The sequence below is a fragment of the Cervus canadensis genome, chromosome 14 (genome assembly GCF_019320065.1).
Source record: "Cervus canadensis isolate Bull #8, Minnesota chromosome 14, ASM1932006v1, whole genome shotgun sequence".
Lineage (NCBI taxonomy): Eukaryota > Metazoa > Chordata > Mammalia > Artiodactyla > Cervidae > Cervus > Cervus canadensis.
In genome coordinates, this window is record NC_057399.1 from 19,509,128 (window position 1) to 19,529,102 (window position 19,975).

The 19,975-nt window shown below is 34.8% G+C and overlaps 1 protein-coding gene across 3 annotated transcripts in view; it reads right to left on the bottom strand.

Annotated features, from left to right (window-relative positions):
• Positions 1 to 19,975, bottom strand: part of VPS13A (vacuolar protein sorting 13 homolog A) — a 278,381-nt gene that overhangs the window by 64,485 nt on the left and 193,921 nt on the right. For all 3 annotated transcript variants that reach the window (XM_043486532.1, XM_043486531.1, XM_043486533.1), the window contains exons 46-52: positions 15,954 to 16,057; positions 13,059 to 13,341; positions 12,147 to 12,542; positions 11,623 to 11,727; positions 11,357 to 11,503; positions 6,400 to 6,528; positions 5,846 to 5,979 (exon numbers count right to left, since the gene is read on the bottom strand). In XM_043486532.1, coding sequence (XP_043342467.1) covers positions 5,846 to 5,979; positions 6,400 to 6,528; positions 11,357 to 11,503; positions 11,623 to 11,727; positions 12,147 to 12,542; positions 13,059 to 13,341; positions 15,954 to 16,057 — 1,298 coding nt within the window. The remainder of the gene's footprint in view (positions 1 to 5,845; positions 5,980 to 6,399; positions 6,529 to 11,356; positions 11,504 to 11,622; positions 11,728 to 12,146; positions 12,543 to 13,058; positions 13,342 to 15,953; positions 16,058 to 19,975) is intronic.

The following is a 19,975-nucleotide window of genomic DNA, read 5'->3' on the forward strand; positions in this document are numbered from 1 at the left end:
ATGGAATACCATGCATTTATTTAAAATTGTGTTTCTGAAGCAAATTTACATGCTTGCAATAGCTGTTAAAAACAAGAGATTCAGAAATATAAACGGAGAGCAACAGTAAAAGAGAACTGAATCAAAATGTCGACATTTTTGGTATCAAAGATTATGCTTTTCACAGTTTTTCTACAGAATATTAAAAAAATAAATGGACATTTAGTGATATTATTTTTATATGTAGGAAAGAGTATTAAAAAGCAGAGATATCACTTTGCTGACAAAGGTTCATATAGTCAAAGATATGGTTTTTCTGGTAGTCATGTATGGATGTGAGAGTTGGACCGTAAAGAAGGCTGAGCCCTGAAGAACTGATGCTTTTGAACTGTGGTGCCAGAGAAGACTCTTGAGAGTCCCTTGGGCTGCAAGGAGAGCAAACCAGTCCATCCTAAAGGAAATCAGTCCTGAGTGTTCACTGGAAAGACTGATGCTGAAACTGAAGCTCCAATACTTTGGCCACCTGATGCAAAGAGTCGACTCATTGGAAAAGACCCTAATGCTGGGAAAGATTGAGGGAAGGAAGAAAAGGGGATGACAGAGGATGAAATGGCTGGATGGCATCATCGACTCAATGGACATAAGTTTGAGTAAACTCTGGGAGATAGTGAAGGACAGGGAAGCCTGGCATGTTACAGTCCACGGGGTTGCAAAGAGTCAGACATGACTGAGAGAACAGCAACAAAAACCACACTAACATCAACAAAAAAGGGAAGGGAAGGCAGAGGAAACAAGTTCTATATTCCTTACTTTTCTATGAAAGAATATCAAATGTAACAGTATTGTTCAGATAAATTAGGTTGAAAGTATTTACAAATGCTTTAAGTCTATTTCCATTCATTGTAGAACATTCATTATGAAAAAATTAATCTCAAATTGACCTCACGGAATTCAAAGAAAGTAAAAACCAACCAGAGTCCTCGGAATATTAACTATGTACAAGTAGTAACTTCACAAGAAAATGACAATACAATGTGACAAACGCTTTAATCTATGTGTAAAGATGCGATTGAAAACTGGGTATACAGACTAAGGAGGTGACAGAAGGGACTGCATGGAAATGAAGCTTTTCTAGCATAAAGGAGCAACTGAAATGGTAATAACACATGGAAGAGCCCAGAGCATTCAGGAAACCAACATTTCACTTGGACTTAAGTACAGGGTAAGAGACAACAGAAAGAGAAATGTTTAGAAAAGTAGTATACAAACATTTTAAAAGAATGGAAAATCACTAAAGAGCTTTAAGCAAGAAAGAGACATGATTACATTAGTATTTCTATTTATTTTTAAAAATTTCATTCTTTTGGCTATTTATTTTATGTGTGTGTGTGTGCGCGCACATGTGTGCATGCGTACACGTTCATTCACGCAGTCATGCCTGACTCTTTGCAACCCTATGGACCACAGCCCCCCAGTCTGTCCATGGAATTTTCCACGCAGGAATACTGGAGTGAGTTGCCACTTCCTACTCCAGGGGATATTCTGAATTTGGGTGGGTTCAGGGATTGAACCCACATCTCTTGCACTGGCAGGCAGATTCTTTACCACTGAGCCACCTGGGATTTTAGAAACCTACCTCTGGAGGATTTACTAGAGATAAGACTAGAGGATCAGACTTAAAATCTACTCAAGAAATAAATGTTGGAGAGAGTAGCTATCTGAGAAGACAGCAGAGAGTAGACAAGAAGAGAAAATTTTTTTAAAAAATAAGAGTTTAACTGGATGGCATGGGGAGGCAGGAGAAATCCAGAATCACAAGGGTGATGACAGTGTCATTCACTGAGATAAGGATATAAATGAGAAAGAGATTCTGCAATACAAATGATGAGGTCAGCTTTGAATCACATTAGCTTTTTATTTAATACAGTATTTAGGAAAAGGTGGTAGCATGAAACTCAATAGAAGGCTACACTGGAGTAAAGATTTGGGGATTTGAATTCAATACTCTTTTAAACCAAACTTCCATGTTCTCGATTTAAGAAGTTCTTCAAATAACTGGGCTTCCCTTGTGGCTCAGCTGGTAAAGAATCCACCTGCAGGAGACCTGGGTTCAATCCCTAGGTTGGGAAGATCCCCTGGAGAAGGGAACAGCTACCCATTCCAGTATTCTGGCCTGGAAAATTCCATGGACTGTATAGTCCACGGGGTTGCAAAGAGTCGGACATGACTGAGCGACTTTAACCTCACTTCACTTCTTCAAACAATTATAAATCTAAATCTTACACATTGTTAATTTTATAAACTCCCTTTATGACTAATTTTGCAGTTTGAGAATTTCTACACAGGACCACATTTTAGTTTCTCTTACATCCCTTACTTTTGTAATTATAGCTATGCAGGAGATAAAATTTTAAAACATTTCATATCTGAACTAGACTATAAATAAGAGTGCAAAGTCAAGCCCAAAGAAAGGACTGATAAAGTCTCTTGTTCAGCATTAGCCAGGCTCAACCAGATGTCAGAGAATTAAAGCTATGATGCCCTACATTATCCACAGTATATAAAGAATTAACTTAGCTCCAATGTATCTTAGAATGTTACCAGTTATGTAACATGTTTGAGAGAATTGAGAAAAGTCACTCAAATAATTTTCTGAACGTCTTAAATTTGTGAAAATTTCTTTGAGAAAGGCTAGCTGAGGTAAATGAATTGAAGAGCAAATAAGTGAAAGCCATTTCTACTTGCTTTTGCCAGTTTTAATCAACCAATTTACTATTTTTATAATATGGATAATCATAAAAAAAGGCTCTCCTCTCTCTCAGCATATTCCACAAATGAGAGAACTGATGGGCAAGGAGGAGTTCTAGGTATATGCCAGATCAACCTGGGGTTCTCACTCAATCAATGCCTATTTTATTTTAGTCAATGATTAGAACTGCATGGTTAGCAGTGGAAAAAAAAAAAGCGGAAATGCACTGATTAAACATGGGCCCACTGGTAAGTGACATGAAAACAAACTAAAAACGTAGACAAAATAAATTCAAGACAACCTGGGACCCATAAATAGAGTAAAAGGTTATGTAAACTGTGGTGGTACTAGGAGGATATGATACCACATTATATTAAAACAAATGATGTTATGAGTAATCCTAAATAAATACATAAACATGGTCTTTAGCAAAGCTTAAAAACGTACTGGCCCTTTCCCACATGCCTCAACAAGAAAAATGTTATCTACTGTTTGAAAAAAAATCTGAAGAATCAATATTTACATTATGTTCACTAAAAATAAAAAAATTCAAAACTAGACAAAATGTTTATGATAAACTCTGACAATTTCCTCACCAGATTCTGCACTGATCAAGCTTTTGCCATAGTTTTTTCAGTTCTTCTTTTTTTTTTTGAAGTATTTAAAAGTAAATTATATCACTAATCATCAAGGAAATGCAAATCAAAATCACAATGAGATATCATCCCACACTATTATTATTATTATTTTAACAGAAAACTGTTTAATATTACCAAAATGTATAACATTACATTTAGAACAGTTTTTCTTTCAAATGGCAGCTAGGTATTTGAAGTGTTTTTTTTTTTTTTCCAGTTTTATTTACTTATTTTTTTACTTTACAATATTGTAGTGGTTTTGCCATACATGGACATGAATTAGCCATGGGTGTACATGTGTTCCCCATCTTGAACCCCCGTCTCACCTCCCTCCCCATCCCATCTCTCTGGGTCATCCCAGTGCTCCAGCCCCGAGCACCCTGTCTCATGCATCAAACCTGGACTGGCGCGATCTGTTTCACATATGATAATTTACATGTTTCAATGCTATTCTCTCAGATCATCCCACCCTCAGCCTCTCCCACAGAGTCCAAAAGACTGTTCTATACATCTGTGTCTCTTTTGCTGTCTCACATACAGGGATATCATTACCATCTTTCTAAATTCCATATATATGTGTTAGTATACTGTATTGGTGTTTTTCTTTCTGGCTTACTTCACTCTGTATAATAGGCTCCAGTTTCATCCTCCTCGTTAGAACTGATTCAAATGTATTCTTTTTAATGGCTGAGTTATTGCATTGTGTATATGTACCACAGCTTTCTTATCCATTCGTCTGCTGATGGACATCTAGGTTGCTTTTCATGTCCTGGCTATTATAAACAGTGATGCGATGAACATTGGGGTACATGTGTCTCTATTGGTTTCCTCGGTGTGTATGCCCAGCAGTGGGATTGCTGGGTCATATGGCAGTTCTATTTCCAGTTTTTTAAGGAATCTCCACACTGTTCTCCATAGTGGCTGTACTAGTTTGCATTCCCACCAACAGTGTAAGAGGGTTCCCTTCTCTCCACACCCTCTCCAGCATTTATTGCTTGTAGACTTTTGGATAGCAGTCATTCTAACTGGTGTGAAATGGTACCTCATTGTGGCTTTGATTTGTATTTCTCTGATAATGAGTGATGTTGAGCATCTTTTCATGTGTTTGTTAGCCATCTGTATGTCTTCTTTGGAGAAATGTCTGTTTAGTTCTTTGGCCCACTTTTTGATTGGGTCATTTATTTTTCTGGAATTGAGTTGCAGGAGTTGCTTGTATGTTTTTGAGATTAATCCTTTGTCTACTGCTTCATTTGCTATTATTTTCTCCCATTCTGAAGGCTGTCTTTTCACCTTGCTTATTGTTTCCTTTGTTGTGTAGAAGCTTTTAATTTTAATTAGGTCCCATTTGTTTATTTTTTGTTTTATTTCCAATATTCTGTATCCCACACTATTAGAATGGTTATCATCAAAAAGATAAGAAAAAAATAAATGTTGGTGAGAATTTGGGGGAAAAGGTATTGTGTATTGTTGACAGTAATGTAAACTGGTGCAGCCACTACAGAAGACAGTATGGAGGCTTGTCAAAAAACTAAAAACAGAATGCGTCATCCAGCAACTGGATATCTATTCAAAAGAAATGAAAACACTAATTCAAAACAAATACGTGTACTTACTGCAGTCTTAACATAGAATCACCAAGACATGGAAACAACCTATGTGTCCGCTGATGAATGAATGAAAATGAGGTGTGTGTATAAACATACACACATACACACACACACACACACACATAATGTTTCATTCTATATACATAGAATTAAATAGTATTCAGCCATAGAAAAGAAGGAAACCTTGCCATTTGAGACAACATGGATGGACTTTAATGGCATTATGCTAAGTGAAATAAGCCAGTGAGAGAAAGACAAATACCATATTATCTCAGTTAAATGTGGAATCTAAAAAAGCAAGAAAAAAAAAAAAAAAACACCAAAAGAACCAAACACATAGAGAATAGACTGGTAGAAGCTACAGGCAGGGGCAGGGACAGATGAAATGAGTAAAGGGGGTCAAAAGGTACTAACTTACATTTCTAAAATTAGTCATGGGGATGTGAGGTACAACATGGTGACTATAGTTAATAATACTCTATTTTATATGCAAAAGTTGCTAAGAGAGTAAATCTTAAAAGTTCTCATCACAAGAAAAAAAAACTTGATATACGGTGGCGAATGTTAACTAGACTTATTGTTGTGATGATTTTACCATATATATACAAACATTTAATCATTAGGTTCAACAACTGAAATTCATGTTTTATGTCAATTATGTTAAAACTTTTAAAAAAGTAAATTACAGATATCAAGTCAGTTTTAAACCTATATATTTCAGTATACATTTTTTTTAACAAGGACATTGTTTTACATGGCCATAATGCCATTATTAGTTTTTATACTCTTAAGTAATTATCAAAAAAGTCAAAGTTTTATCACCTAGACTCTGCTAAAATCAGAGGACACTGTATCTGTAATAATCTTCTTACCTTTGCTTATACTGAATAATGTCATTCTTGGTGTGATTTATTAACAGAAATGTAGCGGCTCCATCACGATAATCTGAAAATGTAATAACTGTAGAATGCTCAGCCAAATTAACTTCTGCTATAATACCTCCAAGCTAGAAAAAAGGAAAAGAAAATATTCTAATGTGATCATTTCCAAAGAACACTAACCAGTAGCATTTAATAATAAAACTATTCTTAACAATAAAACTGTTCTTAAAACTATAGCTAATACATTTTTTTTGATGATTTAGAAAGTAATTCAGGATTTTATACTGATTTTTAACTGAGAGAAAAACCATGACTCTCAGTTATCATAGACAGATGGGTCAAATTCAAGATGTGGTTTATTCCAGGCACTGTAATTTTCTATGCAACAATTAAATTGTTTATGTCTCTTGTGTCCTTTTAGAACTTTTTCCCCTTTGCAAAGAGAAACATTCATTCATTTTTGGTAAAACAAACAAAAATCACTATTACAAAATTATTAAGTATATATTAGCTTCTCTAATCACACACACACAAAAAATACTTACCTCATTGTCTAGACGCAGTAAAATACAACTTTCTTGCTTATTAAAATGTATCTTTTGGGGAAGGCTTTCACTTCTTTCAACTTGAATAAGAAGTTTATTAGAAGCATCCTCAGGCCAAAAGGGGATACACTAAAACACATATTATACATACTTATTTTTTAAAAAATGATTTCACCATGAAGACCTTTATCATTTTAATAAACCCATCAGAGTAGACTTAAAATAGTTTTAAATAAACCTCTGTCAACACTACTCTGGTTACTGTACTGCTTAGCTATAAACTGTTGATTTTGGGATGCGGCGCCACTTGTGGGCACTTGGAACACAAACAGTAATGGGCAGTTAGTTGACAAGCTAAAATAATTAGAGTGCTGTGAAAAGATGTTAATGTGGTCCAGAGCTAGAGTCAGACTGAAAAGTAAGTAAACTGAGCCAAAGTGATCAGTTTAAAATAGGGGAATGTTCTATTACAAAAAAATCACAATTGGGTTGTGGGTACCAGTAATTTAAGCAGTAGTCAAAGTACACACAAATGTTGAGTCAGGACAAATACTAAATCCAGAGTCTTGGAAGTCAAATAAGGATAAAACAAAAACAAAAATCAAGAGAAGTATCTAAAGTCTTAGAGCAGAGTAGAAAATAGGCTCAAAATCTTAAGAAACAACCTGAATATCAGTGATCTGGAAGCCAAACTAACAGAATAGGAGGAGTTAATGCACCTACAAAGAAGACAACAGGAGCTGGAAACAAAACAGCTACAAGAACAGGAAACGGAGACCTAGCCTTGTCTGCAAACTATTATGTAAACCAAGTCTCAGTGTGATAGGCTCCGACCAGGCTGGTAACCACATAATTCAATGAGACCTATGAGATCGTCACCATATGACCTGAGGGCAATGTAGCAGAACCTTGATGTTAGTGCCAAGTGCCTTAGCTTGTTAAAGTCAGTTTTATTCAGTCATAAAAAATAATTAATGGAACTAGACATGGGACATGGTTAAGGCTGTAAGAGGCTGAGAAAATTCCCATTCAGGGCTTCTTGCAACACTTATCTGGGAAAGTCATCTGGGAAACTTACCTGGGAAACTCAAAACAGTAACAATACTAAGCCAAGCATATTTCCCAGGAGGAACTAACAAGACTAAAAATTACGTGCTCTCTGAAAACCCCCAAGCCTTGCTACTTCCTGGTAGACTTGGCTTTAAAATGTATGTTTTTATGTTTAGTAATATATGCTATACCTTTTCAAAGTTTTGGGCTCGACCTCCTGAGACTAGAGAAAGTACCAAAATACTTGTCTTTTATAGTGGAAAAAATATATATAAGTTTAACAAATCAATATAGCTAATAACCATAAATTGCATGTTAAGGTTCACTACTGTAAGACAAAATTAAAATGCGGAGATTTTAAACTAGCAACAGAAATTTATCTTAAGAAAAGCTGAAATTGACAAAAGAGAAAGTAAAGTAAAAAATAATAAGCTGTTATGTTTGTAATTGCAATTACTGTAAACAGAAACTATTAGAAGACAGATGCTATAGATTAAGTTTTTAAAAACAGAAGAGCAAAAAAATAAATAAATAAATAAAAAAATAAAAACAGAAGAGCTAATAGTCTTATCTGCAACTGACATATAAGTCAAGACATAAAACTACTGTAAATGAAAGTATGGAAAAAGATATACCTAAAAAATATATAAAGTAAAACAAAGCTGTAATTATAATCTTAGCATCTAGATATATGGAGAGTTCTGTGTGGTAAAGAACTTGCCTGCCAAGGCAGGAGATGTAAAAGACACAGGTTTGATCCCTGGGTCAGGAAGATCCCCTGGAGGAGGGCATGGCAACCCACTCCAGTATTCTTGCCTGAAGAATTCCATACAGAGGAGCCTGGCAGGCTACAGTCCATAGGTTTACAACGAGTTGGGCATGACTGAATCAAACACCTTAGCATGCACACATGCACGACATCCAACAAACCAAGAATCCATGGACTCAAATGAGCACACACGAAACATTTGCCAAAAAAATTCATATATTCATTCAACAAATATTTGCTGAAAGCCTACTTACTGTGTTTAATCAGTGTTCAAACCCTCCAACAGCCCTCTCCATTTCACGCAGAGCAAAAGTTAAAATCCTTGTAATAGGTCTCAAAGTTCTACAGAAATACTTTTTATCACTGGTAAGTCTTGTTCTCTCCTACTTTTCCCTCTCCACTAATACTGGCCTCTTTTGCTATCCCCATGCCAAATACTCTCTTACTTTAGATCATTGACCCTGAGCGATCCTTTGTCTTTAAAGCTCTTTCCCCAGATATCCATATTGCTGAGGGGTTCAGCAATTTATTTTCTTGGGCTCCAAAATCACTGCAGATGGTGACTGCAGCCATGAAATTAAAAAACACTTGCTCCTTGGAAGAAAAGCTAAGACAAACCTAGACAGTATATTAAAAGGCAGAGACATTACTTTGCCGACAAAGGTCCACATAGTCAAATCTATGGTTTTTCCAGTAGTCATGTATGGATGTGAGAGCTGGACTATAAAGAAAGCTGAGCACCAAAGAATTGATGCTTTTGAACTGTGGTGCTGGAGAAGACCCTTGAGAGTCCCGTGGACTGCCAAGGAGATCAAACTAGTCCATCCTAAAGAAAATCAGTCGTGAATATTCATTGGAAAGACTGATGCTTTGGCCACCTGATGTGAAAAACTGATTCATTAGAAAAGACTCTGATGCTGAAAAAGACTGAGGGCAGGAGGAGAAGGGGACGACATATAATGAGATGGTTGGATGGCATCACCGACTCAATGGACATGGGTTTGGGTAAACTCCAGCAGTTGGTGATGGACAGGGAGGCCTGGCATGCTGCGGTTCATGGGGTCGCAGAGAGTCAGGACACAACTGAGCAACTGACCTGAACTGAACTTAATCAGTTATTTCTGTATCTGGCAGCTGAGCTGGAAGCTCTTGACAAGCGTACCTCTCACATTTTCTTTAGTATGTGTGTGCTCAGTCATGGCTGACTCTTTGAGACCCTATGGACTATAGCCTGCCAGGCTCCTCTCTCCATGAAATTTTCCTCTCAAGAATACTGGAGTGGGTTGCCATTTCCTACTCCAAGGAATCTTTCCAACCCAGGGATCGAAGTTGCATCCCTTATGTCTCCTGCATTAGCAGACAGATTCTTTACCACTGTGCCACCTGGGAAGCCCTGCACATTTTTTCCACATCTGTTCAAATGTGACCTCTACAACTCTTATCCTTGACCACATTATGTAAAATTACAGCCCACTCCTTGCGTATTAGAACTCAAAATACCTCTTAGCCTGCCTTATTTCCTTTTTCTCTATTAGACTTGTCACCTTTAAATATACTATGTATTTTACTAATTGACTATGGCATTATCAATTTAATGGTTCCCCCAAGCTCCCATTGAAATGTAAACTATACAGGACAGGGACTTGTGGTCTTGGTAAAATATGGCACATAAAGAGTACACAATAAATATTTGTTGAAAAAATAAATTAACAGGCAAACATGAAAAAAGATACAACTTCTAAAAATGAAAAATATAATTATTCAAATAAAAAACTCAGTTGAAGGTTCAAATAGCATACATACAGACACACTGTATGATATATACAGTAAAAAGTGTAAATTATGAAAACTACACATAGGCAGAATTTACCCAAAATAAGGGAAAGAGTTATACAGATAGAAAATGTAAAAAAAAAATAGTAAGATATATGGAAGAGAGAATATAAAGTGAAAGTGAAAGTGAAAGTCGCTCAGTCGTGTCCGACTCTTTACGACCCCAAGGACTATTCAGCCCATGGAATTCTCCAGGCCAAAATACTGGAGTGGGTAGCCCTTCCCTTCTCCAGGGGATCTTCCCAACCCAGGGATCGAACCCAGGTGGTCTAGAATAAATTTGATCAAAGATCCAGAAGGAAGAAACAGGAGTATTTAAGAATGGCAGTATTTAAAAACATAATCACTGCAAATTTTACAGAAGGTGTGAAATAATCTATAGACCTAGGAATAAAGTATCTCAAGCAGGATACAGAAAAAGAACCCACATGCAGATAAATAGCTGTAAGATTGCAGAACAAAGACAAAGAGAACTCCACGAAGGCAGGAGAGAAAAAGATAACTTCCAAAGAAATGACAGAATCACAGCAGAATTTTCAACAAAAATGGAACCCAGAATATAGTAAATGCTACAACATGTTGAAAAAAAACAGGAATTATCAAGAAAAATTATCATAAAGGAAAGATGATGATTAAAACTTTTATGGATAAACAGAAACTGATGATATTTACCACCAACAAGCTCAAAAGGAAATGCTAAAGGATGTAACTCAAGAATAATGAATGATTATAGAGGAGAGCTTCAAATGAATAAAAATAGCAAATACTTCTCTTATAATCATAACATACTTAGAACAAAATTTCTTCAGAAGTAAAATATTCTATTAACTTCAGGTAGTCTTTCAGAAAGCTCTTATCCACACACCTAACAACTACAGATAGAGCAGAATCAAAATCTCATTCCTAAGACACTACTGTCTTTTTAAAGTAATTAGCTTAATCTACTTTATAAAGGCATTTCTAAAATCTTCCCGAAGAGAATAAATTTACCAATTTATCTTCATCAGTTTGCTGTATTGATACTTTATCCCATCTTCTACTGCTATATTTAACCCCATCTAGTTAGTGTCAGCCTCTTTCACAAAGCAATGCATTCCTAGATGACAATATTCAGGCTTAAATAATTAAATAAATCATTTATTTTGTTTATTCTGGTACAAATAAATACTCAAAATGTTCATGGAACTGAAACAAAATTGGGAGGTGGGGGTGGATGGATAAAACACTACATGGTGATTTCAGGTATCCAACTTCAAGAAAAAACAAAAATCGAAAGAGGTATATTTTTGAAATTCATTTACCCACCTGCTCCAAATCAAGAGTGAGCCACTTATCATTTCCCTCTTCAGCCACTGATATATGATATTTGCTTTTGTTTTTAATCAAAAAAAAGGGGGTAAATGTGACAATTCTGGTAATGTTAAAACTGCTAAGGTCTATAGTGACACCAACCTATGGGGAAAAAAAAGTAACATTTCAAAAACTATTACATTATCATAACATTCTTATGAAAACTAAGTACTTAACAGAGCTTAAATAAAAGTTTCCAGATGAGCACAGAATGAACTCACTTGATATTCCATTTTTGGGCCTTTACATTTAACAGCTCCATGACTACCAACTGTATCAATTGAAAATTGATCTGACAATTCACTATCAGTTACCATAAGCTGAACCTAGAAAAAAATATTTCAAATATATTAGTATCTAGGTACCTTTAAAAGTTCCTACCTAAGTTGATATATTTTTTTGCTTTTTAGCCTAAACTAATGTTATATTCTGGAGAAGGGAATGGCAATCCACTCCAGTATTCTTGCCTGGAGAATTCCATGGAGAGAGGAGCCTGGCGGGCCACAGTCCATGGGGTCACAAAGAGTCGGAAATGACTGAGCGACTAACATTACTATTACTACTACTAATGTTATATTATTAATGCACTAAAACTTTTCCAATACTAAATTCCAATCTTTCTAACCTCAAATATTTCACAAATGTTATTTCTACCTGCTTCATATTTTATTTTTCAAAACAAACATTTTTAAAAATGAGTGATAGTAGCTAAAGAAGAATGAAAGTTAAAAAAAACTTCACATACCTTATTGTTATTGAAAAAGTGCTTTGGCTGAAATGAAAAGAGAACTGGCTTTTTATAATTAGGTGGATGCTTTCGATGAATTCCATCTGCTTTATACTGTAACATTCGACCAGTTTTATTAACCATCCAATAAGGACTATGAAATGCCATAATAGTCTGGCCAGTATTATAAGTCACATGGACAGCAATATCTAAATCAGTCTTTTCTATTTCTGTAACACAAGTAAAACTGATGAAATTAATATCTTGTTGATTAGGTTTTATATGATATTCACTTTTCCAATCATGATTAAGATAGTCAAGTAATTTTAAATGTAGCCTGGCTTTATCCACCTGTACAGTACAAAGCTGGGCTGAACGGCCTTCATGTAGAGTAAAAACTCTATGTTCAATCCCCTATAATAAAAAAAAAATACAGTCAATTTTTAATGCTTCAGAATAATATGCTAAAATATTCTACTTAATGATTTTGAATGCTATACAAAATATTTTTTAAATACTTCTGTCAGAAAAAGTCAAAAGACTTCATCAGAAGTGCTACCTTCAGATAATGTGATTACAGACAATCCACCTCTATTTTCTAAAATTTTCTATAGGAGTATCTAGTACTTTCATGATTTTTAAAATGGAGTATCTAGTACTTTCATGATTTTTAAAATGGCATATCATAATTGTACATATAAATTATATCCAACTTAGTAACCATAGTTCTGAGGTAAATGAATGGAAAAAATTTTTTAATCTTTTATATATCATCATTGAAACATTTTCATTTGAAGAAAATCTATACTGTTTGTTCACCAGTACTAAAATTTTTATTAGAATTTTAAAACACTGCTTTATTACTCAGAATTTTAAATAACTAAAGCTACAAAATCAAAGACAAGAAGGCATTAAAAAATACCAGGATACCTCTATGTAATAAGCAATTTTGTAAGGAAGAAGATTTCGGAGTAGAATAGGTGGCCACAAATGTATTATGTATGGTAAATCCCAACGATCTTCTGAATACACTGACATATATGTCAAATTATCTTTTTCTGGGACTATATTAATGATAAATGGCTTCTTGGAAGGGTTTATAGGTCTACATTTCTTCTTGAAAGAAGTACCATCTTGTTTTATCATTTCTTCAAAGTCAATTCCTTCACACACTTGATAGTCTGCATCTTCTGGCTTCAGAGAAAGTAGTGATCTACATAAAAGATTAAACAAAATGCTTTAAAAGAAAACATAAATTATTTGGTTGCAGCTTTAGAACAGTGAAGTTATCTTTCTCCATATTACTGTAATAAATTTTTATATTTTCACATTCTTAGAGATAGGTAAGACAGATATACAGATACATATTTGCATTTTAACTCTCTGTAAAATAATGAAGTTATTTGGCTTTCAAAAGGAGAGTGTCTTTTTCTTTTACAAACCTGCTGTCTTAAAAGTATGTTTACAAGCTCATAACTGCTTTCTTGCAGAAAATACATTATCATACAGGTCATATATGCAACACACACACCTACAGATGTGACTTACACACTTAAAAGAAGTTGGCTTTCCTGGATATGTGGTCCCAAGTACGTACCATGACTGAGTTCATGAACCAAAAATATATTTCTATCGAAAAATTAATCACCAGCTTTTCAAGGTTAATCAAATGAAGGCTTTCAATAGATACTTAACTTCACTGAGCAGGAGTAAGAACTGGCAACCCACTCCAGTATACTTGCCTGCAGAATCCCATGGACAGAGGAGCCTGGCGGGCTATAGGCCATGGGGTCGCAAAGAGTCGGACACGACTAAGCACCTAACACTTTACCTGTATTGAAATGTTGGACAGCACTGCAGAAGTTATTGCAGTGACTGCAAGAAGATATTGATATAAAGTATTGGATGTCACATATGATCGGTGGCTTCCCTGGTGGCTCAGAGAGTAAAGTGTCTGCCTGCAATGTGGAAGACCTGGGTTCAATCCCTGGGTCGGAAAGATCTCCTGGAGAAGGAAATGGCAACCCACTCCAGTACTCTTGCCTGGAAAATCCCATGGACGGAGAAGACTGGTAGGCTAGAGTTGATGGGGTCGCAAAGAGTTGGACACGACTGAGCGACTTCACTTCACTTATGTTATACTTAAACATCACATTCTTTGTTTACATTGCAACTGTACTTGGGTTTAATAAATTTTTTAAGTCTAAAGTGTATCCAAGTATAAACACTGAAATGTTTCTATACTTGTAAAACTATAATTAGTGTGACTGTGACACTATCCCTTAATGTGTGACAACTGTCAATACTATCTCTAGCTATCATTATTTTCTTAAGCTCCATCCCCCAAATTTTACATGTCTAATACATATTCTGCAATGATGCCTGATGGTGCCTTAAATGTGCTAGACTGAACTATGAAGTCTCCATATCCATCTCTCTGTGTGTCTTTTTTTTCAAGAACTTTCAGCTACTGGCACTCTGGACTATAAAATAATATTAAACTCTTTTACCACCACTCCCCTCCTTAGAACCATAGAGTTACCTGTCAAATCAGTTACAGATTTAGCCATTTTTACTTCTACATTCTCTGTATTTCATTCTTTTTTTCACTCTTACTTCTAACACTTAAAAATAAAAGCTTAATTGTCTCTACATTAAACTAATGCCAATACACTCACATCCAGTTTATCAAGACATTTATTGGACCCATTACCACCAGTGAGAAGGCAAAACTGAAAATGCACAAGTTAGTCAGTCTTTCCTCTTAAAGAGATATCAATCACATGGGAAATGTAACGTTAAAAGGTAACTACTGGTTATAAGATAACTATAGGTACCAAAAAACAAGACAATTGTACACTGCAGACCGAGCATATGAAGCGATAGTTAGCTCTTTCTAGACTGGCCGCAGAGTATTTTGCAGAGGTGACAATTTTCCTCAAAAACTTTCTTTCTGAAGGACAGAGCTGGATTAGAGAAATATGCAAAGTTAAAGTTTAAGAAATAAAGAGAAAACATGAGAGACAGATAATCAGCAAGAGGTTTTGAGTGAGAAGAACTGAATACTGAGGGACCGCTGAATGTGGATATTTGACTGCATGAGGGTCACATATAGTGTTCAAGAATGAACTGTATAGCTCTATTTACATTACAATTCTATCAATGAGCAATTAATAGATAAATAGGCAGATAAAAGCTTCCCAGGTGGCTCAGTGATAAAGAATCCTCCTGCCAAGCAGGAGACATGGGTTTGATCCCTGGGTCAGGAAAATCCCCAGGAGAAGGAAATGGCAACCCATTCCAGTATTCTTGTCTGGAAAATTCCATGGACAGAGAAGCCTGGAGGGCTGCAGTCTATGGGGTTGCAAAGAGTTGGACATGATTTAGCAACTGAGCATGAGCACGTAGATAAAAAGACAAAATATTTCACATTTTCTAAAGAAATTTCTAAAAAATTAAGTATAAAACACTTTAAAAGCAAAAATCACTTTATAATAGTATAATAAAATCTAGAAGGCACCAATCATGTTCAGTTAGAAATTTGTTAAAAATCATGAGTATACATGACTATGACTGATAATATTGCACGTAATCTGTATTTAGGAAAAGTAAAGATAATTTATATGTTACGCACATTAAGTTAAATATTATTACTTTAAAAATTTTAGGAATGCCGAAACTTAAATAAATTAAGAGATGTGATATTAACAAAATAAATTTGATCACAGTTTGATAACTTAAAGATAGATATTACTACCAAATCATAAACTAAAATGTCTATAATAGACCACAGGGCAAACAAAAAGATAAAGAAAACAAAATTACCGATAATATGCTAATGGTATGTTAAATTCACTTCCAGGTGAAGCCGTTCCCAATAACGTGTCTCCTCCATAAACAGAAAGTGGTATTGAAAAATGATTTCTAATCTGGGAAAGGAAAAATAACATTTAGTATCATTAATCTAAGACTCTAAAGACATATACAAAATATTCCATCTAAATATCACAACAAAGGAATTATCAGGCAATATTTATTTTCCTCATATAAATTAGAAAAACAATTCAAACATGCAAATATCCATGTTAAAAAATAAAAAGGAAAGTTTCTACAGTTTTAGAGAAAGGGAATTTCAAAAACAAAACTTTAAAAAATCCTAGAAAAAAATAAGATAACATCTTCTTGACTGTGATACAGGAATAACTTTTCCCTTAGACAAATACAGTAGAAAAAATTAATAAGAAAAATATGACATCAAAGTTTCAGATGCCTATATGATTACAGTGCAAAAAAGCCACTGTCTGGCAAATGTCTACTTTTTACATCACTGTTATATGCTACGCATTGAATGAAAAAGTATGTAAAGAGTATCTCATCCAATGAGGTGCATACAACAGTGATATAAATGATTAACATTATTTTGATTAATACACATTATCAGATACAATTCTACTTGTATTTGTCTTTGGGACAGATAAAAACACATTGGTTAGTAACACTATTTTCTTATATTATTTCTATATCTTACTAAAATCTTCATATTTTAAAAATTATATCAATATATAAAATATGCTGAGTGCAAATTAAGAATTGATAAATACATAAACTTAGTTAACTACATTATATTTTATTTCTAGATAAGCTTACTTATTTGAAAGAAGAGAAATATATTTTCATTTCTATGAAAGTACCTATAAGAAATTAAACATTAATATTTTACTATTTAATAAAATTAAAAAGTAGTCAACAATACTGAGAGCAGCCTAACATCATCTTTAATACAGTTCATTGAAAATGAAATGCTTCCCTGGTGGCTCAGATGGTAAAGAGTCTGCCTGCAACGCAGGGAACACCGATCCACTCCCTGGGTCAGGAAGATTCCCTGAAGGAGGAAATGGCAACCCACTCCAGTATTCTTGCCTGGGAAATCCCATGAACAGATGAGCCTCGTGAGCTAGTCCATGAGGTTGCAGAGTCAGACAGGAGTAAGCAACTTAACACCAAACTGGCGAATGTTACCAGAGATATGAAACGTGATATATGAGCAAATTTCATGCCTAACATCTTCAAACTGTACATATATATCAAAATTAAATGCTTATATATTGGGGCTTCCCTGGTGGCTCAGACAGTAAAGAATCTGCTTGCAATGCAAGAGACCCGGGTTTGATCCCCAGGTCAGAAGATCCCCTGGAGGAGGAAATGGCAACTCACTCCAGTATCCTTGGCTGGAGAAGCCCATGGACACAGCAGGCCACTGGGTTACAGTCCATGGGGTCACAAAGAGTCAGACGTGACTGAGTGACATACTAACATTACATATTATTGTAAATCAAATAGAAGAGAAAGAATCTCTGCTTTCAGCCCCAATGGAACAATATAGGCTAGATATAACCTCCTAATATACTAGTAAACAAACAAAACACAGGGTGTTAAAAAATACAGATGAAGTAATCACTTTTAAACAGTGGACAAAGAGCACAGGAAAGAAAGACCGGGGGTGGGGGAAGGGAGGAAGGAAGAAAAAGAAGGAAAGGAAGAGAAAAATCCTACTAAGATAAGCCCTAAGACTGTCTCCCCATCCTGTCACCCCATCTTACTATCTTTACTAGGTGGTAAGAGTTCCAGATTACTGTGCAGAGAAGAAATCAAACAGAGCCCAGTCTGAGTAGAAGACAGAGATATAAGAATGTGGGAGAGCCAATAGGCTTAACCTAACAGCACATTATATGAGAGAGGAGATAGCTACATGGAGAGGTAGAGCTGTAGGGAAGGAACTCCTGAGACTTTAAGAGCTCAGGGGCATCTGGCCTATGCCCACGAGTGCACTAAGTAAGGCTCGGTAAAGATCCATTTGAAAGGGGGAGGCAGAACAATCTCTGCTGTTCATGCATAATTCCTTTTCTCACCAACCAAAGTGGCAAAATCTTGTTTAGCACAAAGGATATTGGTTCTATCCTTCATCAGCATGGCAAAATGAGCCCTAGACTACAGACTGCTTGAGCCTCACCTAAAACATTTTTAAACAAGCATTGGGAGGATCACTTTCCAACTCACATAACTGTATTGAAGAATTAAATTCAAGAATACATAAAGGAATACAAAGACATCTAAAGAACCTGACAAAGTAAAATTTACAACATTAAGCATCCAGAAAAAAAATTATTAGACACATAAAAATTTAAAAATAACCCATAAAAATAGAAATTAATAAAATGAAACAAATCAGAAATGATACTCATGATCAAATTAGTAGACAAGAATATTAAAACACTTATATAACTATACTTGATATATTCAAAAGTTAGGGGAAAGATTAAAGATATATAAAAAGACATGGAAATTGTAAATAAAAATGCAAATTAAACTTCTAGACATAAAAATACACTGAATGAGATTAAGACAGATGAGACATTGAAAAGAAATGTAAACTTAAAGACTTAACAATAGAAACTTAACATCAAATCAGAGGTTGTGGAAAGCTGAAAGAAAAAGTGAACAGAGCATTAGAGAGCATAAGTTTAAACACTCTAATATCAGTACAAACCTGCTGTGGACCATGAAGACAAGAAGGGGAAGACAGAAATAAAATTTTTGAATAAACAATGGCAAAATTTTTTTCTAAAGTTGATGAAAACTATAAATCCATAAATTCAAGTACAAAAAAATATGAAACAAACTGGACTAAGATTCATCACAACTAAACTGCTTCAAACTAGTAATAAAGGGAAAAAAATCATACAATTACATAAAAATAAAATCACACATTTCATAAAAGAGCAGAGAGCACACTCTGGTCAGAAACAACGTAATATAGTTGACAGTGGAATGACTTTCTATGGAAAAAATAACTGTCAATCTAAATTACTACAACCAGTGAAAATAACTTAAAACATAAAAGTGAAGTCAAAGCAAAAATACTTCATTGACAAATTTCATGAATCACTAGAAGAGCTCACTCAAAAAGTGATAGATAATATGAATAGCTTTTAGAGTGAAACTGTGGTTTAAAAACTTAACATAAGAAAAACACTACCAGAAAACTCTAAACAAATACACCTCAAGAATATAAAAATTCTAAACATGAATTTAGCAAATCAATCAAACAGTACTTCATGAAGGTTAATACTTCATGAGCAAATGAGATTTATCCTGGGAATGCAGGGTTGATTTAACATTAACGGTCAATCATTATCAAATACAGTAATTAAAAAACAATCAATGGTAATTCATTGTATTAACAATTTTTTTAAAAAGATTCTTTCTGTAGTAACAGGGAAATTTACAATGCCATATGTAAAACAGACAGCCAACGGGAATGAGCTGTATGGCCCAGGGAACCCAAACAGGGGCTCTGTGAGACTCTAGACGGTGGGGCGGTGTGGGAGATGGGAGGAAGGCTGAGGAGGGAGGGGACATGGGTGTAGCTGATTCTTGTTGATGTGTGACAGAAAACCACAAAATTCTGTAAAGCAATTATCCTTCAATTTAAAAAAATAAATAATGTGCCAAAAAAATTTTTTTTAAATCCTCTCAGTAAAGACAGAAAATCTTCTGGCAAAATCCAACATTCATTTTTGATAAAAACTCTCAGTAAACTAGGATCATGAACAAAAAAAGCTACAACTCAAAACACACTCAATGGTGAAAGACCAAATACTTTTCCCCTAAGATTGGGAATAAGACAAAAACATCCACTTTCATAATTTCTATTCAAATTTTATTGGAGATTCTACCTAGTACAATAAACTAAACAAAATAAAATAAGACAATAAACACCCAGATTGGAAAGGAAGAGGAAAAATGTTTTTATCTGCAGGCATCGCAACTATCTATACATCTAGAAA